Here is a 27,267-nt window from a genome sequence, read left to right on the forward strand (position 1 = left end):
AAGGTCCTAATCAAGGATGGTAGAGGAGAGGGAGTAGAGAGGAAGGGAAAAATTAAGAGATGAGAAAGAAACAGCAGTGACAAGACCTAGTAACTGAGTGGATGCAGAAAGTAAGGGAGAATGGAGGTTCAATGATGATTTGGAGGTTTTGAGCTTTGTTTGCCAAAAAGATGATGAGGCCATCAACAGAAACAGAAGTTATAAAGGAAAGGTGTTAGGGTTAAGATAATTAGTTCTGTTTGGTATAAAATGAGTTTGTAGTGATGAATGTAGGCATTCATACAGGAATAAATATTCTGCAAGCAGTGTAAAATGAGACCTGAACACCAGAAAGGAAATCAGATATACAGATATGAAATGATTAGCACTGAGATCACCAAAACCAAGGATGCAATTACAAAGACAGTATAAAAAAGAAAGAGACAGCAGAGGACCCAGTATACATATAAGGGCAAGAAAAGAATTGTTTACTGCTCTATTGAGAGCAGGATAGATTTTGGAAGAATAAATGGTTTTCCAACTAATGAACTATATAAAATATACTGAGAAAAGTGGCTTAATATTATATAAACAGCAATCATATACAAAACTCAAAAATCAAAAGAGACCAGTATGTATGTGTTGAGAGAAAAGGAAGGGAAGAAGGAGAAAAGAGAGGAGAGAGAAGGGAAAGGGCTTAGCATCAAATGCTATCAAGAGATCAATGAGAATGAAGATTTTAAATTGTCAATGGATTTGGTAAAAAGCAATTTTAATTATCTTAATGTCAGCAACTATGGTCTTTTAAGTATAACTTCATGAGTTTAGGTACTTTTATACCATACTTATGAAAATCTATCTAACCCTACAAGAAAGTAAGGGTGAAGAGGGAGAGTTGCTAGGGAAGTAAGAACTGCCCTTACAGATCCTCCTGAAACATTGTATTCAAGTTCATCACACCTTCAGGGAGAATAGGAAACTGGTCAGGCCCCAGCTCAGATAAAAGAAAGTATATCATCTAGCCAGAATGATGACCCCAAATCTGCAAATTGGAAAAAAGCAAACACGTAAGATCCCAAATATTGAGTATTGGACTGTGAAGCAAGATGTCCCAGTGCCGCATCCAAAAGCACCTAGTTCAGTAGGATATGATTTACATTGTTTACAGGACTTTTGGTTGGACAGAAAAGAAGTAAGACAAATCTCTATTGGAATATGTATGAGAATCCCTAAAAAATATTTTGGACAGATATTACTTAAATCAGGGTTGGCAGCTCAAGGAATACATGTATTAGCTGGAGTAATAGATTCTAATTATCAAGAAGAAATTATTGTGGCATTCCAAAATTTGGGTGAAGAACCTATAGTTTTGTAAAAATGATAGAATAGTTTAAGTGATTATTATTCCTTGTGAAACAACACCCCTTGTGAAAATTGACCCTTCTTCTGAAATAACTATCAGAGGAACTGAAGGGTTTGCTTCTACTGACAGAAAAAAATTAGGAGTTAAAATATGGGTAAAACAGAAACCAAACAATGTTCCAAAGGCTGCAGAGATTATAGCAAGCGGGAAAGAGAACACCATAACTGTTGTTTATTTGGGAGATTATTACCAAATTTTGCCCCTAACTCATATATTTTACCATGAATAAGACTATGATAGTAGGTTCATGAACTGCAGAAGCACAGCTGACCCTATTTCTACCCTGCTTCTGCTTATTGTTTTCTTGTTTCTTTTTGGCTTTTTCTCTGTTAAGCTTGTTTGTTAAATTTGTTTCTTGCAGGCTTAGTACCCTCCACCTGCAGATGCCTGATAGCTTAAACCGTAAGTCACCCCCTAAATAACACTGTGGCCATCCCTGGACCTGGCATCAACCAAGCTCTAGATGCTGGCTAAAGAACTAACCCCTCAAATAGGACCTCTCAGGGCAGGGACAGCTCTACATCCAATCTCAGCAGGAATTAGCTATAGAAGAAAAGGTTTTTGCCCCTAAACCCACGGGATTTGGGGTCCCATTCATTGAAGGGGGAAGGATGGGGTACTTGTGCTCAAGTGCCCACCCCAAAATATTGTTTTATGTATTTATTTTGTGCTATCCCTGTGACACTGTTGAAGTTCTGTTGATACCAGTTGCCCCTAACCTCCCATTGACTTACATAATGGACACAAAAGATCTTGGGGCCGAATGTATTGTTAATGGAACACAAAGATCTTTCTTGCCCATTAATAGGTCTATGTGACCTGCTTTCAGCCTGTGTCACATGAAGCCTGTGGTGGGAGGAGCCTGCTGAATGGTTGGGACAGAAAGTTTATCAGAACAGTTAGAGCTGAGGAAGAGAGAGAAAGGAGGCAGCAAGCTGAGTGTTCCTCTGTGGGAAGGCCCTAGCAGGGGGAAGACTTAGGGATGGCAGTGACCACTGCATTGTTATTGTGTATAAATTTCTTTGTTGCTATGATGGATCTGGCTTTCTGGTGTTTGAATCAATGTTTTGGCTGTGGCTTCCATGTGGAGAGTCTGTTACATTTTGTCATTCAGACTTATGCTGGCATATTCATAACCACCAAATCCAGAAGAGAATAAGGCCAAAATATCTACAAACCAAGCCTCAAAGAAAAGCACAACATGGACCTAAATTTAACTAGAATTCTTAGAACACATGAGGCGAAAAAAAAATTTTTTAAGTTTTTAAATGTTTTTGTCAATGAAATGAGAGCACTACAAGAAAAAAATTAGAAGAGATATGAAAACTATGGAAGAAAATTGGATATAGAATTAATAGTTTGGAACAAGAGGTACAAAACCTTGCCCAAAAAACGTTCCTGAAAATTAAAACAACCAAACAGGTGTCAACAAGAAATAATTTCTTTTAAAAAGTCAAAAGACTGAATAAAAAAAACAAAGAAATCAAAGCTTTATCAAATCAAAAACTAACCTCAAAAATATTACCTCAACACCACAACCAAAATAAGAGCCAAGATATCTTAAACTCTTAGAACCAGAAAGCAAAGTGGAAACAGAAAGAATTCACTGGTCATTTCCTTTAAAAAATAAAACAAAACAAAAAAACCCTCAAAATGAAAATTTTCAGAAACACTATAGCCAAAAACCTAGAACTTTCACATCAAAGATAAAATACTAAGAACTGTCTGAAAGAAAGAATTCAAGCACTGAGGAGTAACAGGCAGAATTATATTTTAGCAACCATCACCATAAAGGAATAGAGAACTTACAATAAGATGATCCAGAAGGCCAAGGACAACAGGCTTACCAGCCAAGAATAACTTACCAAGTAAAACTGAGTACAACGCTACAGGTGGAGAAAAAAAATCTTTAAGGAAATAGAAAATTTCCAATTACCTCCGATGAAAAGGTCAGAGTTACAAAGGAACTCTGGAGTTCAAACATAAGAGTGAAGAGAACAATAAAAAAGTAAATATGAATAGGGGCGGCCAGGTAGCACAGCAAGTAAGAGCACCGGCTCCAGTGTTGAGAAGACCTGGAGATCGAATCCCAGGCTCAGACACTCAGCACCACACCCAGAAATAACTGGCCGTGTAATCTTGAGCAAGTTACTTAACCCCAATTGCTAAAAAATTTAAAAAAAAAAAGTAAATATGAATAAACAGTCATGTGGGAGATGGTGCCTATGTTCCCATTGAACTCTATAATCATCAGAGGTCATAAAGGTAATCTAATTAAACAAAGCCTATGAGTGGTTCTCTTATGTCATAATGATCTTAAAGGAAGACTAGAAAAAGACAGAGGAAAAACACTCAGGAGTAAGGGAAAGGAAGGTTAGGGACCTCTTGTCTCACATCATCAGGTTGCACAAGTACATATCTAGACAACATAGAAAAGGGGTTGAAGTTGGGGTGAGGGAGGGAGGTGAACAGCTGACATTTAAACCTAAATCAAAATCTGAACTGTTAAAAGGAGGGAAGAATATACACAAACACTGCTGAGTATAAAAATACATCTCACTCAATAAGGAAATATAAAGGAAAAAGGACAAAAAAGAAGGGAGAATTAGTGAGAGTAGAAGAAGGGAGAGTCCTAAGCAAGACAAATTCTAAGGATGTTCAAAACTATTTAAAACTCTGTAGGGTGGCCAAGAAGAGGAATCTGAGAGAAATACACATTAAAAGAACCCTAAAGATTCACCTTGTTAAAAACAAATAGTCAAAGCTGAAACCTAAAACAAGAAAACCAATATTGGAAGAAAGAATGTTGGTCTATTACCACGCTGGGAAAAAAAAAACAACAACACATAATCTCTAAGTTTATGAGGCTCCCTTTTTAGTTTAGAGCCTTCTTAATCAGATCAGTAATGCTCCAGGCAAGCACATTCATTTTGGCCCTCATCATATGTATTCTTTCCCTGGTCAGGGTTCATCATTCCTACAAATTTAACAATTGACAAGGAAAGTCAAGTTCTATTCTCTAATAACATCTTCTTAGCCAAATGTTAACTATTCATATCCTACTTTCTCTTCTTAAACGTGTAACTGAAATTGAACAAAAATAGCACACGTGTCCCTAAATTCTTTAGTTGCTCCCATTTTTATAATCTGAAGAGGTCTTTTGTTGCAGTATCATTCTATGTTCCTTCCTCTTAAATTTCAATCTAGTCAATGCCCACTCAGATCAGGGTCATTTTAACAAACTCACAAGTCTAAATGACTCTACCCTCTGAAATTATCCTCCTCTAAGTTCCTGCCATATGCAGATCAGTTGAAAGAAGTGGCCATGGGGGAGGCTAGGTGGAAAGTGAATAGAGCACCAGCCCTGGAGTCAGGAGGACCTGAGTTCAAATACGCCCTCAGACACTTAACACAAAAAACTAGCTGTGTGACCTTGGGCAAATCACTTAACCCAAACTGCCCCTCCAAAAAGGAAAAAAAAAAAGTGGCAATAATTAATCAACCAAACTATAAGCAGGCATTTATTAAGCACTTACTATATGCCAGGCCTTGGGATACAAATATGAAGCAATCCCTGACCTAAAGGAGAACAAAACGTACACAGATGAGTAAATACAAAAATACAAATATAATTTGCAGGGAAGCAACAACTGAGGTTCTCAGAAAAGGTCTTGTTTAAATGATAGTGCTCAATCAAGCACAAAAACTTCTGACAAAAAAATTTTAGCTGTGTAGTGAAGGAGAAAGGTTGACATTCAAAAGTATTTGAGTACAAGCATATCTTTCAACTAAAGATAGTAGTTTGTGGGATTCTGCAACACCCACATTCAACATTTTACAAGGCTTAAAGCACAAGAACTATTATAATTTTCAATATATTTCTCAGAAGTAGCTTTTCCTATTGCCAGGTTTACACCAGGCTGATAGATATCAATCTTGTTACAAAACGAAGCTCATTAGCATGAGCCTACTATTTAATGGAGGACCAAGAGGTTCTTTAGATCTTTCAGGAAGTGAAATTGTCTGAAACTATCTCTCATTTATCTTGTATCTATCTTGTTTGTACATAGTTGTCTGCTGTCCTTAATTGTGAGTACTTTGACAACAGCAATTATTTTTGCCTTTCTTCTTATACCCAGCACTCAGCCCAGTGCCTGGCATATGGTAGGCACATAATAAAAGCGTGTTGATTTGACTTATGCATTTTAAATAATAAATTCATGAAAAAATTTCATTGGTTGGTAAGTTTTTGTTTACAATACTACAATGCAAGCAATTAGTAATTTTGATCATTCAAAAGACATAAAAATTTTTGTTATGTACTTATGTGAGGACAGATTCAGAAAAGCAACCACTAAATATATCTCAAAGAAAAGATACCATCTTCAACTATTTAAACTGCATCTGTACTACATTTAACAAAATCAATGTAAGCAAATAATAATAGTGATAACCTTGCACTCAACAATCATACATCTCTTCTCTTTAGTACACAAATATGAAGTCAAAAAGTAAATCAATGACAAATTTATGTCTAACTAGGAATAAAAAGAAAAAAATAAATTATTAGAATATGATTGCTTTTCATTTGTTTTCCCTCAAATAATAAAACCGCAATGTAGGATGTCACTAAATATTTTCCAGTGTTAAAAAATTACCTTTAATGATATCTTAAAAATAAAATTAAGATGTCAGAGAGGAATTTATTGGGAGAAGAAAGGGAGCAATAGATTAGTGTAAATTACCTCATATAAAACACGCAAGAGAAAACTGTTACAATGGAAGGGAAGAGCAGGAAGGTGAAAGGGAATGGGACAACCTGATTCTCATTGAATTTGGCCTAAGGAAGGAATAACATACACACTCAATAGGATATTTTACCCTACAGGAAAATAGGGGGGTAGGGGATAAGATGGGGGAGGATAGAAAGGAGAAGAAATTAGGGGAGAAAATAGAAGTAAACATTTTGTAAAAGGGATAGGGTCAAAGGAGAAAACAGATTAAGTGGGGGGCGGGATAGGATGGAGGGAAATATAGTCTTTCAAAACATAACTACTATGGAAATGCTGTGGGTAACTACACATGTACAATCTATATGGAGTTGTGGGTGGGTAAGGAGGGAAGAAGGGAAAAAAATCTGGAACTCAGTAGTTTTAAAAACAAATTTAAAAATTTGGGTTTTTTTTACATGCAATTGAGAAATAAGATATACAGCTACTAGGGTATAGAAACCCACCTTGCCCTACTAGAAAGTTAGGGGGGGAAAGGGAAGGATTTAAGAGAGAACAGATTAAGGGAAGGAGTATTCTGTAGGCTTGCTACTTTGGGGTGGGGGTAGGGGAAAGACAGGGAGAGAAAAAAATTCTCATCCAAATCTTGTGGAAATGAATGCTGAAAACTAAAAATAGATAAATTTTTTAAAAAAAGAACTGATAAACAGAAGTATACACAGTATGGTTTTATACTTTATATTATACTTTATTCTTTATATGATATATACTATAATATATAAAGAATAACACTTTATTCTTTATACACACATATGCACATGCGTGCATGTATTTGTAAAATGGTGGTCTCTTGTTTGGGGTAGGGATGGAGTGAGACAGCTTGGCACTTAAAACTCAACAAAAAATTAATTAAATTTTTTTAAAAAGGATAATGATATATCCTCCCTTATATTAAGTAGTTCCAGAAAAACATGGATGTTAACCAAAACAGTAGTTAAATCCATGGGAATAATCATGATTAAACAATTAGCAAAACCATGTCACAGCAGAGTTTGGTTATAATACACAACCACAGATGTTATTCTAAATGGCACTGGTTAAGGAAACATTAAACAAAATGAACTTAAATAACCAGTTCACTGTTCAATTTTATCAAATAAGAGTAAATAATAAACAGCATTACTCAGGAAGGGGGGTAGGGGGAATAAATGAGAAACTTAACACTAAACCACACCATCTATCTGCCAAAAAAAAGAATATAAAATAATTCTCATTTACTATTTCAAACTCAAAGATGGTTTTAAAACTCCAGTCTTTTCTTCACTTGAACACAGAAAATTCAGACTTTCTTTTCCATTAAAATAAAAAGACATCATTACATATTTAACTGTTCCCCAAAATGTACAACATACTACAGTACATGTGCTAGATGAAAAACAGCTCATAAGAAATCATGCAATGTTGATCACCTGAATTTTGTATTTACTTATTTATCACATTCTTATCAAAGGCTAAGATTTATTCTGAAAGCCTGACACTAATTGTAGAAAGAATTTCCAAAACAAATCTAAGGACCAACACATGTGTATTTGCCAAACTACGTCACTGATATAAAATTTCTTGAACTAGAAAACTGCCCATAAATCAATATATACTCTCAAGTTCACTAAAGAGTTCATTTTCACTAGTTACTATATTCACTGTAAAAAGAGACAATGATATTTTCCCTCCAAAATACTGACAATATAATTCTTCTTTACAAAAAAGGCTTTTGTTTAATTAATGAATAAGACCTCATTGAGATGCTAAATCATTCCATGCCTTGTAGATTCCCTGAAAAGGCCAAACAGCATATTCTTTCATAAAGAATGAGTCATGAGTGTAGAATGTTCAGCCTACTTAAAACAAAGGTTGGTCTCATATCCACTCCCTTTCTTATAGTTTCCCATTCTACATATTTTCTAGTTTTTATGTTAACTATATTACTAGAAAAGAATTTATAAATAATAAATATAATAACATCAGCTACTAATGGATAACGTTAATCACAATTCAGACGCTCATTTAGATCAAGATTGAAGTTCTGCTGGGGCGGCTAGGTGGTGCAGTGAATAGAGCACTGGCCCTGGAGTCAGGAGGACCTGAGTTCAAATCCAGCCTCAGACACTTAACACAAAAACTAGCCATGTGACCTTGGGCAAGTCACTTAACCCCAACTGCCTCCAAAAAGCAAAAAAAAAAAAAAATTAAACTCCTGCTGCCCAAAGCACTGTAGTTAAGTAGAAGAATCAAGGACAGGATGCCACTTTGTTTAGCTGACTTGTGAATTTATTATTGACCCAACTGGGAAGAGGAAGCTTGCATGTTAGGAACTCTAAAGAAGAAGGTCATAGCTGCGGAGGAATTCATCCTAGATTACCTGTTCACCATGGGAGTTAACTATTTTATTATTACTGTTATTATATTACTACTAATAGCAACTAGGATTTATACAGGGCTTTAAGCATTTGAATGTTATCTCATTTTATACTCACCATAACCAATGGAGGCAGATACTATTATCCCCACTTCACATTACAGGAAGATAAGGTTGAAAGTGTTATTAATTGTCTGAGGAAGAACCTCCACTCTTGTCTTACTAACTTCAAGTTCATTTTCCCTACACCAAGATGCCTCTCATTAATCAGGGATCTAATTATACACAGTGTGTGCTAAATATTAGTTTATGTAGGACCCAGTAAGGTAATATAAATTAAAATGCTTCAAAAGTATATTGCAAAGGGCGGCTAGGTGGCGCAGTGAATAAAGCACTGGCCCTGAAGTCAGGAGGACATGAGTTCAAACCTAGTCTCAGACACTTAACACTTACTAGCCGTGTGACCGTGGGCAAGTCACTTAACCCAATTGCTCTGCCTTCCCCCTCCTCCAAAAGGCACACACACACAAAAAGTATATAGCAAATAGACAGATGCTGCAGGCAGATAGACACTGAGTTGAAATCTACTATACCAGCACTTCAATTCAGTAGATATGGTTGTGTCCACTTTTCAGAGTTTGTCTTTCTTTTCATTGGCTTCCTGAGTTAGGATTTAGCATTGTCTATGGAAAATGACAAATGCTAGAGGGAACGTGGGAAAATAGGTACATTAATATTCTGCTAGTGGAACTGTGAATTAGTCCAATGATTTTGAAGAACAATTTGAAACAATGCCCAAAGGCGTATAAAACTTTGCATACCTTTTGGTCCAGAAATACTGCTATTAGGTTTATGCACCAAAGAGATAAATGAAAAGGAACTCTTGCAAAATTATGTTTAGTAGCTCTTTTTGTGGTAGCAAAGAACTGGAAACTATGAGGATGCTGATCAACTGGGGAACAGCTGAACAAGTTATGGTATATGAATGCAATGTAATACTTCTGTGCTATAAAAAATGATTAAAGTGATGATTTCTGGAAAAATGTAGGAAGAATTAGATGATGCAAAGTGAAATAAGCAGTTCCAGGCAAACAACCTATACAACAACGTTAATATTGTAAGGAATATCACCTGTAAAAGACTTAGTAACTCTAATCAATACAATAATTTACCATAATTCCAAAGAACTCATGATATATAATGCTATCTACCTCCATATATAGAATTAATGGACTGAAGAGTATAGATTAAAGCTTTTTTTTTTTCATTTTCTTGTTTTACTTTTCAGGAACATAGTGTGGCTAATGTGGAAATGTTTTACATGGCTGTATATATAATAATGCATATAGTATTTCTTGCCTTTCCAATAGGTGGGGGAGAGAAGGAATGTAGAACCAAAAATAAAACTAAAATTTTAAAAATCAATTGCATTTCTATTATAACAAAATCTAAGAGGTAATAATAGGAAGGGAAATTCCATTCCAAAAATCTACAAAATGCATAAAACATCTGAAGATCAATCTATCAAAGTATATAAAGACTTGTATAGAATCAACTACAAAGTTCTTAGAGAAATGAAAAATTTAAATATCTGGAGGAATACTTAGTGTTCACAGCTGTGCCAAGAAAATACAATTTAAAAAAATGACAATATTTCCAAAGATCATTTATGTTTTTAAATGCTATTTTGTTCATTTCAGTATGTTCAACTCTGACCCCATTTGGGGTATTCTTGGCAAAGATATTGAAGTGGTTTGCCATTTCCTTCTCCAGTTCATTTCACAGATGAGGAAATTGAGGCAAACAGGATTAAGTAACTTGCCCAGGGTCATACAACTAGCAGAAGTCTAAGACAAGATTTGAACTCAAGAAGATGAGTCTTCCTGGTTTCAGGTCCAGAATTCTATACACTGAACAATCTAGCTTCCCTTTTTAATAGTATAGCAATCAAATTATCAATGGGATTCACACAGCTACCACCTTATTTCAGGCTCTCATCACTTCACACTTCAGATTACTGAAACAGCCTACCTCCTCATCAGTCTCCCTAACTGAAGTCTCCTCTGTCCAACCCATCTTCCACATAGTTGCCAATTTTGCTCAAGTGCATAGATGACCATGTCAGTCCCTACTCAAATTGACTCAAGGAGATTTCAAAACTTCTAAACAATTTCAAGAAGCTATACCTTTACTGCAAGCTTAACAAAATAAAAATTTTCCAGAAATAGTTAACAGGGTCACTGGTATTCCAATACTTTAAAAAGAAAAGATCAGGGACCACCAAAAAACAAAACATTCCCTGCTTAACCAAAGAAAAATATATAAAGGTGGAAAAAGTTAAATACTGTGAAAAATACTGCAAAATATCCAAGAAATATGAAAAAGAAAGAAAACTTTAAATGTGACATATTTAGCAAATTCTGGGTATAGGAGGTTGGAGCAGGAATGGAATACAAGAAAAACCACAACATGAAAAAAGTTATCTTTATGAGAAATGACCACTGCTATGATCTTCACTTGTTTGGATTTTTAGCAAATCCACGATTGGTAATCATACATTATAGAAGAAAAGAGTTGGTACCCATTTGACTAAAATATATAATTGTAATTACTAAGATTATTTAGTCCTTTTAAAAATAAGTTGGCTTTAAAGCCAATAAGTTCTTACATCCAGCATACTTTCAATATTCCCTATTAAGTTCACAGCAAAATAAATCTGATGCATGGTTTATATTTGTCTATACATGTATAGTAAGAAGCTGACATCATGAACATTTGTATAGCTAACGATGAACCAACTATTTGCTTTGGTCAATGTTTTTTTTCCTCCTTCTACCTAAACCATACCATTCAGTAATTTAAAATTAGAAAAAAAAAGTATTCTGAACCCATTAATAAATAGTATATGAAACCCTAGACAGAAAACACAAGAAGAGAATAAAATAAAAATTCCTACTTGGTTTTTAAAGTCATTTACAACCTGGGCACAACCTATCTTTCCAGTCTCATAGGATATATTTCTACCCTTCCCTGTACTTTACAATTCAATCAAACTGTCCTTTCTCTGTACCTCAGACAAAGTACATCACCTCTAGTCTCTGTGCTTTTGTCCTAGTAGTGCTTCATGCCTAAAATGTTCTCCCTTCTCATCTAAGGCCTCAGAGAATCATTCTCTTTCAAGATGCAGCTCAAACACAATTTTTCACAAAGTTTTCCTGATTCTTCAACTGCTAGAGCCCTCCCTCTCTAACTACTTTGAACTTACTGTGTGTATTCTTATATATGTATAGACTGTCTTCCAGTGCTACACTAGAAATTTGAGCAGATTTCATTCACTGTATTTGCACCCAAAGTACGTAGCAAAGTGTCTAATAACACATAGCAGACATGTAATAAATGCTTGGTGATTGATTGGGGAAGGGATCTTGGGGGTGAGGGGGAGGTTAAGAGAAGTTGGACAAGATCTAGCCTACAAAAAAAAAATTAAAAGTAGCTTTTTAGGGGAAAAAAGATTACTGTTAATGCATCAAACAACTGAAAATAGCCAAACAAACTGTAGTATTTGATTGTAATGAAGTATTACTATACAATAATATATCAAAAATAACAAGAAATACAGCTCTTAGCACAGTGCCCTGCACATATCATGTGCTTAATAAATGTTATTGACTGCCTGATAGAAAATGAGGTTACACCAAAGAAGTAACTGGTATGCACTGATAATTATGCTTTAAAAATCCAAAATCATAAAAAATACAAACACAAGATTTTAAAGAGATTAGAAGGGGATACAGAAATTAAATGGGCCATTAGCACTTTTCAATACAACTAAAAACATATTTTTTAACAATTCAAAACATGTGTTTTATGTATTTTTTAATTTGAGTATTTTTATTGAAAGCTACTAAATTTAGGATACAAATACTGAAAAATAGGGAGAGATTTGCTTCTTTTCCAATTGAACATTTAAAATATGTTCTAGGTTAAATACCTTGTCAGGTCATTATTAATTGGAGCTTCATCAAACAGGGGAGCACAATATTACTTCAAGGTACTAAAATACTAGCATATTTAGAAATTACAAAAATGACAAATATTTATTTTAAAAGACTGATTTAACAAATACTCATGCAAGGGTCTGTGCTCAAGAATGTGGTAGGTAAAAAGATTAGTGAGTCACATTTTCTTTCTTCATATAAAATCTAGGAGAAGAAATAAGATATGTACAAAAATATACGTGACTTAAATTCTGCACTTAAAGTGCAACAAGAGATTGCAGATTTAAAGCTAGAACTGATCTCAGAGGCCTTATAATTCAATTCCCTCATTTTATAAATGAGGAAGAAACTGAGGCCCAGAGAGATCAAGTAATTTGCCCAACATCACAAAAATATGAAGAGCCAGAGTCAAACCCAGATCTTTCAAATCAGAGTATTGAGAGTTGAGAAGAATTTCAGATTAGATAAGAAAGAGGAAATCTTCAAAATTATGCTTGAAAAGAAAATAATTTATTTCAACTCAACAAATATTTAACATGTACAAAGAACTAACAGTTGCATATGCTGTATTTTGTTTATGAAAATGGTAATAGTGATCTATCAGTACAGTATGCATATAAAACAAAACATCATAAAATGACTGATTATTAAACTGATGTCAACTTGGAAAAACTAATCCGTAATACAAGATTTCTTAGTTCAAAGAGAATTTCTTAATAGCCTAATCAGTAAAATATGTGTGGTAGAAACTGACATAAAAAAGTATCATTATATAGAACTAACTTCAAAATAACTATTTTGTAGTTTGATTAATATAAACAGCTGTAAAAGGAAAAAAGAGCTTACACTATATTTGTCTAAAAAGTCTCCATGCTATGGCCCAGTTTTTTGTATTCTGGAAAATATTTCTTCTTAAGGTTAGTTGATAGTAAGAAAATACTTACTGATATCATCTTCATGATAAATGACAGAGTGAAATGGCAAAGTTCGGTCCTTAATATATCTCTCTGCTGGTTCAACATAAAATGTGCCACCACGAGTCTGGATGAATCCTTCAAATCTTCCATCAATAACTGACCCATGACTTAAGGTTCCTTCTTCACCTATTAAAGAAAAACCATACTAAACTATTCTCACATCAAGATAGTCTTTCCTTTAAAAATTCCTTTTTTAATTTACATAAAAACAAACTGTCGGCATAATTCTTGGTATGTTAATCAATAATACATATTGTAAAACAAAATTTATGGTATATAACATTACATATTTAATAATTTTAAAGAATTATGACTTCACCAATATGTATATTCCCTCCAATAACTCAGATTGCAATCCTTCTAAACTGCATCCTGTTCAATTATCCACATTCTCTGACAAATCCTCCAACAAGGAGGCTATGGAGGCCTTCCACCAATTCGTTCAATAGTTCAGTGATATCAATGTACTATTCAGGTTGCCCATTTCTTGCTTCCTGCTCTCATTCATGTATCAAGAACTTACTTTATTAATGACAATAACGATGATAGCAGAACAAATTTAAATTACGAATAGCATGTATATTTTAATGTAGGAGAACATATGGATTGGTAAGAGTTATAACAGTAAAGTTCAACCCCAAAATCAAATAACTAAAAGAATACAAATAACATAATTTTCCTAAGAAAGGCCTTTCTCTACTCCCACTCAAGATTTTTTGGATTGGATTTTGGCTATTACTAGCTTTCTTTTGTTCAAATGTACTTAAGAAATGCTTTGATAACACTACACCAAGGCTCTGTGCCATAAGCAATTCTTGAGTATTAAGAATAAAGATATATAAAATTAAAATAAAAACTTTAGAATTATTAAGCTATATTTTAGAAAGAATATTTTCCTGCGGCAGCTAGGTGGAACAGTGAATAGAGCACCGGCCCTGGAGTCAGGAGGACCCAAGTTCAAATTCGGCCTCAGACACTTGACACACTTACTAGCCGTGTGACTTTGGGCAAGTCACTTAACCCCAATTGCCCTCCAAAAAACAAAAAAGAAAAAAAATTTATTTTCCAATTGTATAAATGAGATAACAATTTAGTTCAAAGAACATTCAACATTTACAATATGGAAGAAAATATGCAAGTTTTTTATTAACATGAGAGTTTAAAAATTACAAGTGAAAACTTTTTTCTATTTTAGTTTATAAACTTATTTTTAAATTCTTCTGATTAAAAAAGTTCTTACATACATTATCTCCTTTGATTCTCACAAAAGCCCTGTAAGGTAAGTGATATTATTAACTCCATTCCACAAATGAGCTACAACATCTGAGAGGCAGAATTCATATCCAAATACTCTTGATGATAAATCCAACACTATTCATATCCACCAAGCTATGCTGTCTCTACAGGCCTTTCACAATTTCTGCAAACCAATAATACTAAGTGAATTCTAAACATATGAAAAATAGGATAAAAGTTGAAAGGAAAATACATTAGTAATATGTACAACATATTTTCATCTAAAAGTGACAGTTATTATCATTTCTTATTCCTAACAACAACCCACATTGTGTTAGGTGAGTATAGTTTTCTCACCAGATGAGATCTTTGGAGGAAAAAGATATTAAACTGTTAGCCCACCAACTTAAAAGAGTAAAGATAAAATAGGTATTTACAATTCCACGTTCAGGATTCAAGTAAAAGAACAAAGTTTCCTCTTTGGGGGCAAAGACCTTATTTATGTAGACCTGTAACCTTACTGGTATTAACATACCTATATCAGTACAAACCACAACCCATTCATTATGATTCTTTATTTTCTGTAAATTTTCCATAACAAATTCATCCAAGATAACAGAAGCCTTCCTCTATTTCTTTTTTTTTTAAAAAAAATCTATTTTATTTCTTGTTAAACATTTCCCAATTACATGTAAAAAAAAATTTCATTATGTAAAACTGGGGTCCAGTTCTCTCCCTCTGTCCTGCCTCTCTCCTACTATTTGAGAAGGCAAGCAATGTGATATGGATTATACATTTGAAGTCTTTTTTTGTGTTTCTCTTGAATCTTGTATTTGAAAGTTAAATTTTCTATTCAGCTTTGGTCTTTTCATCAAGAAGGCTTGAAAGTCCTCTATTGCATTAAACATCATTTTTTCCTTTGAAAGATTATACTCTGTTTTGCTGAGTAGATTATTCTTGGTTGTAATTGTAGCCCTTTTGCCTTCTGGTATATCATGTTTCAAGTTCTCTACTCCTTTAACATGGTAACTACTAAATCTTGTGTGATCTTGATTGTGGCTGCACAATATTTGAATGGTTTGTTTCTGTCTGCTTGAAATAGTTTTTCTTTGAACTGAGAGCTCTGGAATTTGGTTTTGATATTCTTGGGAGTTTTAATTTCATCACCTTAGATTAATGGATTCTTTCCATTTTTATTTTATCCACTGGTTCTAGGACATCAAAGCAGTTTTCCTTGATAATTTCTTGAAATATGCTATCTAGACTCTCTCTTTGAGAACTGGTTTCAGATAGTCTCCTAATTCAGTCTAAATTTTAGGTCAGTTGTTTTTCTGATTATATATTTTATATTTTCTTCTTTTGACTTTATTTTATTGTTTTGGGGTTCATATGAACTAGGTTCTAGGTTCATACAGACTATATGAGCCCAATCTGTGGTAGAGCCTTCCAAGTTCATACTGGGATTATCAGTTGCAGTCGCACATACTGTACCTTGCCTCCAACATAGTGATGTCATTTAGGTCCTCTTTGAGACTGAAGGACAACAACCATTGTTTCTAAGTGTCTCATGGAAACATTAGTTTCCCCTTATCCAATTTTATTTTTTAAGAAATTATTTTCCTCAGTGAGCTTTTGTACTTATTTTTCCGTTTGGCCAATTCTGTTTAAGGTGCTATATTCTTCTACATTTTTTATGCCTCTTTTACTAAGTTGCTGTCTTTTTAAATTTATTTATTTTTATAAATAAATATATATTTATATGTTATATACTATATTAATATATAATTATTATATTATATATTAATATATAATGTATATAATATATAATTATATTATATAATATATTATAAATATAAATAAAATATATTTTTATAAATAAATAAATTTATTTAAATTTATTTTTCCCCATTACATGAAAAACAATTTTAAACACTGGTTTTTATAAAGGTTTGAGTTCCAAATTCTCTCCCACACTCACTGTTCTCCCCCTGCACTGAAAAGGCAAGTATTTGATATAGGTTATACATATGCAGACATGTAAAATGTTATTTCAATATTAGTCATATTGTGAAAGAAAACATAGATAAAATGAATAAAGTTTTTTTTAAAAGTATGCTTCAATCTACATTCAGAATCTAGTTCTTTCTCTGGAGATGGATAGCATTATTCATTATAGGTCTTTTGAAACTCTTCTGGATCACTATATTATTGAGAATAGCTAAATCATTCATAGTTGAGCATCATGCAACATTGCTGTTACTGTGTACAATGGTCTCCCCGTTCTGCTCATTTCACTTTGCATCTATTAATGTAAATCTTTCCAGGTTTTTCTGAGAGCATATCTTGATCATCATTTCTTACAGCACAATAATATTCCATCACAATCTTATGCCACAAATTGTTCATTCTCCAGTTGATGGGCATCCCCCCAATTTCCAATTTTTTTGCCACCGCTAAAAGAGCTGCTATAAATATTGTATACATGTAGGTACTTTTCTTTTTTCTTTGATGTCTTTAGGATATGTACCTAGTTGCGGCATTGCTGGGTCAAAGGTAGGCATAGTTTTATAGCCCTTTGGACATATTTCCAAATTGCTCTACAGGATAGCTGAATCAGGATAACCTTTTAGCAACAGTGCATTAGCACCTCCATTTTCCCACATCCCCTTTGTCATTTTCTTTTTCTGTCATATTAGCCAATCTGATAGGTGTGGGGTGTAAGTTACCTCAGAGTTGCTTTAGAAGCAGAACACTTTTGAGAATAGACAGGGTGAAAGAAGAGAGTAGGATAAACAGTGAGCATGCAGGGGGGATAAAATGGAGGGAAATACACAATAATCATGACTGAAAAAAAATTATGGCAAGTTTCTCTGATAAAAACATTTCTTAAATAGAGACAACTATGTCAAATGGGATATGAAAAGGCAGTTTTCTGATTAAGTAACCAAAGCGATCAACAGTCATATAAAAAAATTCTCTAAATCACTTCTGATTAGAGAAGCAATTCTGACGTACCACCCTATACCTACCAGATTGGCTAATATGACAGAAAGGAAAATGACAAATGGTGGAGGAGATGTGGGAAAATTAAGACACTAACACTATTTATGCCTCCTTTACTAAGCTATTGACTCTTTTCATGATTTTCTTGTATCACTGTCACTTCTTTTCCCAATTTTTCCTCTGCTTCTCTTAGTAGATTTTTATAATCCTTTCTGAGCTATGTCTGAACTTGGGCAGGAGAAAGGGAACAGAAACCAATTCACATTTTTTTTTAAGGCTTTAGATGTAGCAGTTTTTACTTAAAAAAATAGTTTGCTCATTTTTCTAGTCTATTTCTTGACTTTTAACTCTATGCTAGAGCAGGGCTCTGCTTCTGGGGTGCAGGGGAAACTGTCCCAAGTTTCAGGTTTTTGTGCAGCTATTATTAGAGCTAATTCTGGAGACCTGTAAATTTTCAACTCTTCCAAGGTCGTATGATCTAAGTAGAGGTAGACTTCCTACTCTCCTGGCCTGTGCTCTGGTCTGTGAGCAATCATAAGGACTCTTTTCTGGAACTGTGACCAGGGCCCTGGCTCCCCTGCACCTAAAAGCTCTGCTGTGCTAGTGTGCTCCTCACCCTGGGACTACCACCCAGGACTACAACCCAGATCCCAGTGTAGGATCTGCCCCCCAGTACCAACAAAGAGAACCCTGTAATCTCCTTCTGTCCAGTTGTCCAACCCCCTTACTGTCTGCAGGCTAAGAAGTCTGGAAGCAGGGACAACTAGGTGGTGCAGTGAATAGAGCACAGGCCCTGGAATAAAGAGGACCTGAGTTCAAATCCAGCCTCAGACACTTAATACAAAAACTAGCTGTGTGACCTTGGGCAAGTCACAACCCCAACTGCCCTCCAAAAAGCAAAAAAAAATTTAAAAAAAGAAGTCTGGAAGCAGACACTGTGGCAACTGTGCCCCCAAGGCCTGATACTGGTTTGCTGGGGCACCACCTATGCTGGTGCAAGTGGCAGTGAACTGCGCTCCACTCTCACCCTGATGCAATACTTTCCTGCTGACCTTTTTAAGTTGTGTTAGGCTATAAAACTATTTCACCCCATCCTTTTGTGGGTTCTACACTCCATGATTTGTTTGTAGGCATTATTTAAAGTTGTTTGGAGATTAATTTGGCTAAGTGTAGGCGAATCTCTGCCTTTTCTCCACCATCTTGGCTCCATCCCCAATCTAGGGTTGTCTTTTTGTAATTTTCTTCCCTCATTCTCATTTCTTTGCCCAACTTTTTTCTCTACCATTTTATTTGATTTTGAAAATCATTTTTTTTAGCTCTTCCAGGAACTCTTGTTGAGTTTGTGTCCAGTTCATATCTTCCCCCCTTTGATGTTTTGTTTGTAGTTGTTCTGACATCACTGTTTTCTGAATTTTGATCTTCCCTGTCACACAATAGTTTTTTATGTTCAAACTGTTTTTTTCCTTATTTTTGTTGTTTGCTCATCTTCCCAGTCTATTTCTTAGTTTTGAATTTTATATTAAAGTTGAACTGGAGTGGGGGGGTGGGAGTGGGGTTTGGCCCAAGCTTCACATTTTTCTCTCACTGTTGTTGAGTTCTGGTGATCTGGAAGCTTTTGGTGCTTCTAAGGAGGTGTGATCTAGGGTGTGGTCATGGCTCTCTTCTGGTCTGCACTCTGGTCCTTACTCAGGAAAGGCCCAGATCCCTTGGGCATACTACTTCTCTGGGTCCATGCTCCCTTGAGAATGGAGGTAATACTGTCCCTCCACAGCCCCTGCTCCCTTCTGACCAAAAATGTTCCTTTCTTCCTTTGAATTGTGATCCACAAGTAGGTATAAGGCAATGGACTGACCAAACAGCACCTGGTGCTACATCCAGGGCAGCACAGTGCTCCCCTATAATCTCTTTCTGGCTACCTGTCAGAGTACCTTACTATCTTCTATACTGAGAGCTCCCAAAGCTGCTGTTGTTTCTGTCACCACTGCATGTTCCCATCACTGGGTTTGCAACTGTGTGGGCTCCAGGCCAGCCTCCACCCCCCAACTCCACATCACAAATCTCTTCTTCTGCCCTCCATTTAATTTATATTAGGCTAAAAGAATGTCTCACCCTAACCTTCTGTTGGCTCTGCTGCTCCATAATTCAATATGAAATATGATTATAAAAGTTGTTTGGAGAGGAATGTTGGGAGAGTTCAACTGAATGCTTCCTCAACTCTACCATCTTGGCTCTACCATCCCTTCCATAAAATATCTAAGGAGACATATCAAAGTAGAACTAGGACTATCAATCTGTCTCTGATGGATGGCATCATATGGCAGATCTGCCTCTATTTCGAGGCATATGGTTCACTTATGGAAGTACGTCAATTATAGTGAGGTTCAGTTGTTCCAACAGTGTGATGGCTAATGTAATCTTCTTTCTATGACCAAACTTGTAGTTCCTCAAACTACTCCAAGTCTCAAAACCTATTTCTTCCAATCCTTTTGGTCTTATTTGGTCCATGAGTTTTCCACTTCCATGATCAAAAACTCTGAAATGCCTTTATGTGATCGTAATCTCTTATTCGGTATCTCAATACCTTACTTCTCCTAAATTTCTTCATTCTCACTATGACTTACAATCTTGTGCTCTTTCTACACTATATACTCTCTTCCCAAACTTGACAAGCCCTTTACATTAACCAGTTCAACTCGATCCTCAAATCTCTTATTTCATGCTATTTACATGATCTAATCAAGTACATTTTCACTCTAGCAAGGCAATATTTTTACTTCTACCTAATTCCCTATCCCACTCCCCACAGAAGATATTCCAAATCTTTTCTCCCCCGCAAACTTCCCTCTATACTCTTCTTCAACTTAACCGAGACTCTCACACCTTGTCTGACTAATAAAGGAGAGGCATTTTCCCTGAGCTCCCTTTCCTTCTCATCTCGTCTCATCCTTCACCAAAGTATAATAATGAGGTGCCTCTTCTCTTTACCATCCCTCCTACATATATCCTTGGATGCCATTTTCAATACTCCTTCAGTCAAATGGTTCCAATAATATCCCCTTTCTCATTTAGCTTACATCTCTATTAATTACTGGTTCCATCCCTGCTAGCCTACAAACTTGTACACATCTCAATTCTTAAAAACTAGCTTCTCCCTATTTCTCAAATGCCTTTCTTCTCTCATTTTTCTAAAACCTCTGAAAACTAGTTTCTGATTTTATTATCAAATGAAACTTCTCTCCAAAGTTACCAATGATTTCTTAAGCGCAAAATCTTCTCTAAAATATCATCCTTGTTTTAACTATCTATGGTACCTGAAATTACTGACCATTGTCTCCTCAATGCCATTCCCTCTGGAGTCTTTTCTGACACCTGGTCTCTCCTCCTGCCTTCTCTCAATCTCCACTGATATATCATGGATAATCTTCCCTTTTTCACTCTACGTTTTTTTTTATTTGGTGACCTTGTCAACTCCCAAAGGTTTAATAATTTCTCAATTCATTTCCCTAATTTTTATAATCAGCCATAATGGCTCCTTATTACCTCAAGGATAAAATGTAAATTTACTCTTTGGTTTTCCAAGTCTTAGATAGACTGCCTCTATAAACTATTTTCTAACCTTACTACACATTACATACCTTCAATGCAATCATCTATAATCCAGCCAAAATTTCTGTATTGCTATTTCCAACATTCAAATACTTTAACTCCAATTTCAGATAGCATTGTCCTCAATGCTTACAAAGTATTCTCTCTTTACTTCTACCTCCTGGAATTCCTGATTTTCTCTGAGACTCTGTTCCAGTACTACCTTCTACATAGTCTACTCCACTCCACCTAGTTGCTAGTGCCTTTCCTCTCAAAGTTAATTTATGTAACTGTTCTGTACGTACCTATAAATATGCAAATTGATTTCCATTAAAAGATAAGTTTTTAGAGAGAAGTTTATGCTTTTCTCTTAATCCCTAGCACCTATAAGGTGCTTAACAAATGCTTATCAGTTGACTAAATAACCAATGTTATAAGTATAAACACTTAAGTTTATACTTGTAGGGTAATCTAAAAAAACTACATGACTATCTCCCTCAGACTTCTTTTCTGCCAAGGTCATGGTGACTTCAGAAATAGGAGAAAGATGCAGAGAGACTGAAGGCCATTTTTTATGTGTTTCATGAATTACTGTGGCCAAAATAAAAGTCTTAATCATGTAGTAGCCAAACTGCTGGTGAAAGATGAGCCTTGCATACTTCACTAAGCTGGTCCTCAGACAACCTATATTAAAAGCTTTTCCACCTAGTTAACACCTGCCAGAGCTTAAGCTCAACTGGTATCCTTCAAGAACCCAGGACCATCACTATGCCACAATGAGGCATACAAGGACTTTTATGGCACAGATCTACCTAGACAAAGTTGTTTAAAGAATATAGCAAACATTCAATTTAGTAAATAGCTCTGCTGCTTGCCAGAAAATGTAAATAAAACAACAAACTCATCTGTCTGGCAACATCAATCAATAATCAGAGAAACACATTCCACACAAGTGAATTAAAAATAATAATAATAATAAAGCAATGTTTTAAACATAAAAGTTAAAGAGAAAAAAAAAACAACCATTTTGAATTTTAAATCTCTTGAAAAATTTACTGAAATTCCTCCCAGTCTAAGCAGAGAATACAAAACATTAACTTTTTTAATGTCTCTGGGTCATCATTATGGAGCTTCATTATTAAAACATACAGCAATACCCTCATGGTCCACAGGACAATTAGGGTACATGAGACCCGACAGGGAATGTTTAGCAATTAGGTATTACTATTATAGTTTGCCTAGCTCTTGCAGCACTCCATTCCTGCTCTACTCCAATCTATTAATAAGTTTACTCAATGACAATTTTTGCCAAAATTGATTCTGCCAATAATTACATTCCTAAAGTCTCAACTAAGGTCTAGAGATAATATCACACATCCTTTGTAGTACCTGTTTTGACAGATCAAAGAACTTTTGTTGTGACCTATTTCTGGATTTTCAACTGTATAATAGATATGAACTCCAGATATGTGAAATGCTATTGAATCTTTTTAAAAAGATCTGACTGTCAATTCTAGACTACAAATTTTAGAGACCACTACTTCAATGAAATAAGAGAAAGAAAATTATAAAAGTTTCCTAGCCTTCTATTGCAAATCATCTAAAACTCAAAGTATAGGGCTGAAATAAACTTTACAGACTAACTGGAACATCAAAACAGTGATTCCATAAGAAACAGAACAGGAACATATATGTCTAAAAAGACAATAACATTCACGTACAATTTAAATCTCTAGAGAATTTATATCTTTTCTGATACTTTTGTTCATATTTGCATAACTATTTTTGTCCTTCTAAATGAAGTTTTTTAAAAAAATATTCATTTGCCTGATTGGTTTTAGGGTTGTTTTGGGGGGGGGGGGGCGCTGCACGGTGGAGAAAGAATGTTGAACTTACCATAAATGTGTCCAGTGTAAATATGAGAGGTATCATAATCAAGTACTTGATCTGACATTACTACTTTAAAGTCATCTGTGAAAAGGGATGTATCTCTCTTCATTCGTAAGTTGAAATGTCTGCAAAGTGAGTGGGGAAAATTGAAATTAAGAAGATTCCAAATTCAAACAGTTACAAAAACTAGCAAAATATGGATTCAGTTACATAAATCTGCTCTTAAGTCTCTACATAAAGCTATTCTTTATGCAAAAATAAAATTATTAAATCTTACAGTAACAATATTTTATGTGCTCTACTTAGCATTTGAATACAAGAACTTTCTGAATCTACACAACTAAATTGTGACTGTGCCCTACACATAAGCAAGCCTTGTCTCCCCAATTCATCCCAACATCATATTTGACCAAATTATCCTGGGTCAGTGATACCTGCCTGAGTCAAATGACCCAATTTCTCAACCTCAACAATTCTTTTCTTCCCCTTAATGTGTCAGGCCTAAGCTACAGTCGCTGGTCTTTCATTATTCACAGCTAAGTAGTCTAAAATTTAAACATGTATGCTCTTTAAACCTCAAGTCCCTCTCTGTGTTTCTCTTTAAACCTCGCCTCTCTCTCTCTCTCTCTCTCTGCCTGTATGTGTGTGTATGTGTAAAGAAGTAGTCAGAGGATATGAACAAATAATTGCAAACTATTAACAACCATATGAAAGGATGCTCCAAATCACTAATACAAAGAGAAATATAAATCAAAACAACCCTGAGATCTCTCCTCATACCCAAGTACATTAGCAAATATGATAAAAGATGAAAAGATTCAAGGTCAGAGGAGTTGTGGAGGGACAGGTACACTAATGCACTGCTATTAGAACTGTAAAATAGCACAACAATCCCTGAAAACCATTTGGAATTAAGAAAATGAAGGGCTTAAAATATTCATACTCTTTGACCCAGAGATTCCACTATTAATATACCCCCAAGAGGTAACTCATGAAAAAAAAAATTTTTTAAAGGCTCCATATAACCACAATATTTACAGCAGTAGCACTTTCTGTGGTAGCAAAGATCTTGAAACAAAGCAAATACCTGTCAATTTGAGAATGAAACAAGTAGCTACTCACTCAGTGATTAGAGAACAAATTATGGTACATAAACACAAAAGAATGTGTTGAAAAAAAAAAGACAAATATGAAGAATGCAGAGAAGCATAGGGAAAACTTACATGAATTAATTACAGTGAAGTAAAGATAGCCAATAACTATATTCATAATGACTACTAACAATGAAAATGGAAATTACAACAACCATAAAATAAATGAACCTAAATGTTGCAAAATATGAAGAAATTTGTCTCCAATGAAAATATGAGAAAACATTACTACTTCCCTCCCTTGTCCCCTACTCTGGAGGGGTCTAGATCAGTAGATATGGAGAACTGCATATAATTCAATTTCTTTCCAATGTATGATCAGTTTTGCTTAATTTTTTTTCTCTTTCTCTTGCTTTTTATTCTTTAAAAAATTATTTGTGAATTTGTGAAAAGCTGATTCTCTGATAAGAGGAATGGATGTGTTGAGAAATCTAGGTTACATAAAAGCAAAAATTAGTCCTAAAAATAAATTTTTAAAAAATTATAACCCTCTCTCTAAACTCTTCCAGTCATCTCTGAAAAGTATTTCATTTTTGCTCTACATTTGTTTGTTCTATTAGTGAGCCAAAAAACCCCACTATAACCGTGGTTGCCAGATATATAATGCTAGTGATATACTCTCAGAGACAAAATCAAAGTCATAAGTTTAAAGTCAAATTAAATACAATGAACCCACCTAATGATCAAAACAACTGGGGAGAAAAAAGTTTAACAAGTATTTCTTTTTTATGCCAGAAACTAAGTTAGGTGCTAGGGATACAAAAGCACAACTGGCATTCTAAACAAAGAAGACACTCAGTCCGGCCCAGCCCACCCCCACATAAGTATATGCAAAACGAATATTTTAGGGCTTTTTGGATGTCTAATTTCTTTGGTACAGGGAATCCTTCTACCAATTCTGATATGTACTTGCTCAACAACTAAATGTCCTAGAGAATTGCCATGGGACAATGAGTTTAATAACTTGCCAAGGATCACAATGTCCAGGTTGTGTCAGAAGCACAACTTCAGCTCTGTTCTAATTCTTAGCCAGATCTCTATCTATTACATTATGCTACATTCCACAAAACATATGCAAAATATATACTGGGTAATTTAGGGAAGGGAATCAACTACTGAGAATCAGGAAAGGCCTCATATAGTAGGCAGAGAATGAATTGGGCTTTAAAGGAAACTAGGGATTCTGAGGATTCTAGGAGTGAAAAGCACCTCCCTAATTTATTTGCAAAGGTGCAGAACTGAGTATAGAATACTACATATGTTGTCAAACATGGTTACTGTACTGGTTTGCTAAACTACTTCCTGTCTTTTTTCTGTATTCTTTCTTAAAAAGAGATGGAAAGAGGAAACAAACATGTATTAATTACCTATGTGCCAGGCACTGTGCTGAGTGCTGTACAAATATTATTTCATTTGATCCTTAAAACAATCCTGGAAGCTTGGTGTTATTATCTTCATTTTACAGTTGAGGAAACTAAGGCAGAAGCTAAGTGACTTGCCCAAGGTCACAGTAACTGTCTGAGGCTGGATGTGACCTCAGATCTTCCAGACCCCATGCCCAGTGCTCTATCCATTGCACCATTTAGCTGCCTCTTGCCAGGATGGCTCTCAGGACAGGGGAAGAGAGAATAAAAGAAGTTGATGTAAAACTGGAGGGGAAAAAAAATCCAACAAAAATATACTTTTAGGTAAAATTATTTCAAAAGGCTTAAGTCATTAATAAAAGATAAAAATAAGCTTCAAAATTACCTCTAAAAGACATATACACCTTTTAATCATTAAGGCTCATAAAGCAGAAGACACTCTATTTGTTCTTATTCATTCACTAAACCAATTATACAGTAAGGTAAGTATTTTTACATGCAAGCCATTGTGCAAGGTGCTAGAGAGTTTAAGGTAATAATAGCTAATATTTATGACTCTTAAAGCTTGGTAAAATCTTTCATGTAAGATAAAAATGAAAGAGCCTTTGATCTCAGGAAGCTTACATTCTATTCAAACATTTACTGTCTTACCAAGTACAATGCATTCATTGTCCTAGACCCTGACTTCAAGAAATATTACATTTTTTATCTAATGGTTGCAAGTTAAATTAATTTAGAATTATGCTTTACATTGTTAAAATTGATTATCAGAAATAAAAAGGAAACTGAGGACAAAGTTACTGAGCCATCTATGATTTATTTAATCTGCAAAGCTTGCATTTGAATATCAAATGAGGTCACCTGACTTCTCAGAGGTCAGAGACAAGAAGTGATTTGCAGATGTGGTTTTTATAACAAAAAAGAACTGGAAAAAAATGACAAAAATTTATTTTGAACATAATTCAATTGGACAAATCAAGGTCACCTGACTGGTTAGTTTTTCCCTAAACTTTCTTAATTCTATGCCAGACATCCTTTCCTCCAGGTGGTACCTTTTGTAACCAGAAAGGACACTGGGAAAGAGGAACTTAGTCTCTGGGTAGAAGGGTGCCAGCTGCCAGAAAGGGACTTAGCCTCTGGTCAACGCTCCTTTCTGCCAGAAAGGGAAATCTAGATTTCTGAAAGATTAATCCTATGATTACTTTATTATGTCTTATTCTAAATTATCTGCTCCTAAGTGATAATCTTCTTAATCTATCTATTCACTAAATCTATAGGTAACTGTAATAGTAATGAAATTTGAAGATCCCTTTGTATTGCTAAGCTAACAGGTACTTAGCACCTAGTTTCAAATTAAGCCTCTGTAAAGAAGTAGGAGGTATGAACCCCTGTTACTGATGTAACAGGAAGGGGCTGAACAGGGAGGAGCCATACCGTATATAAGGAAGAGCTCAAGCTGAACAGACAGAATTTTCCTGGGGTAAGCATCAAGGAGGCAGAACAGCTGCTTCTTGG

General features: G+C 34.9%; 1 protein-coding gene across 1 annotated transcript in view; it reads right to left on the reverse strand.

Annotated features, from left to right (window-relative positions):
• The window catches only part of ADAM10 (ADAM metallopeptidase domain 10), a 173,211-nt gene that overhangs the window by 67,041 nt on the left and 78,903 nt on the right, over window positions 1-27,267 (reverse strand). The window contains exons 3-4 of the mRNA XM_069098152.1: window positions 23,244-23,362; window positions 13,491-13,649 (exon numbers count right to left, since the gene is read on the reverse strand). Of these exons, the coding sequence (XP_068954253.1) occupies window positions 13,491-13,649; window positions 23,244-23,362 (278 nt within the window). The remainder of the gene's footprint in view (window positions 1-13,490; window positions 13,650-23,243; window positions 23,363-27,267) is intronic.

Source organism: Petaurus breviceps, unplaced genomic scaffold (assembly GCF_028583685.1).
Source record: "Petaurus breviceps papuanus isolate PSGF00001 unplaced genomic scaffold, PetGlider_PUasm1.0 37, whole genome shotgun sequence".
Taxonomy (NCBI): Eukaryota; Metazoa; Chordata; class Mammalia; order Diprotodontia; family Petauridae; genus Petaurus; species Petaurus breviceps.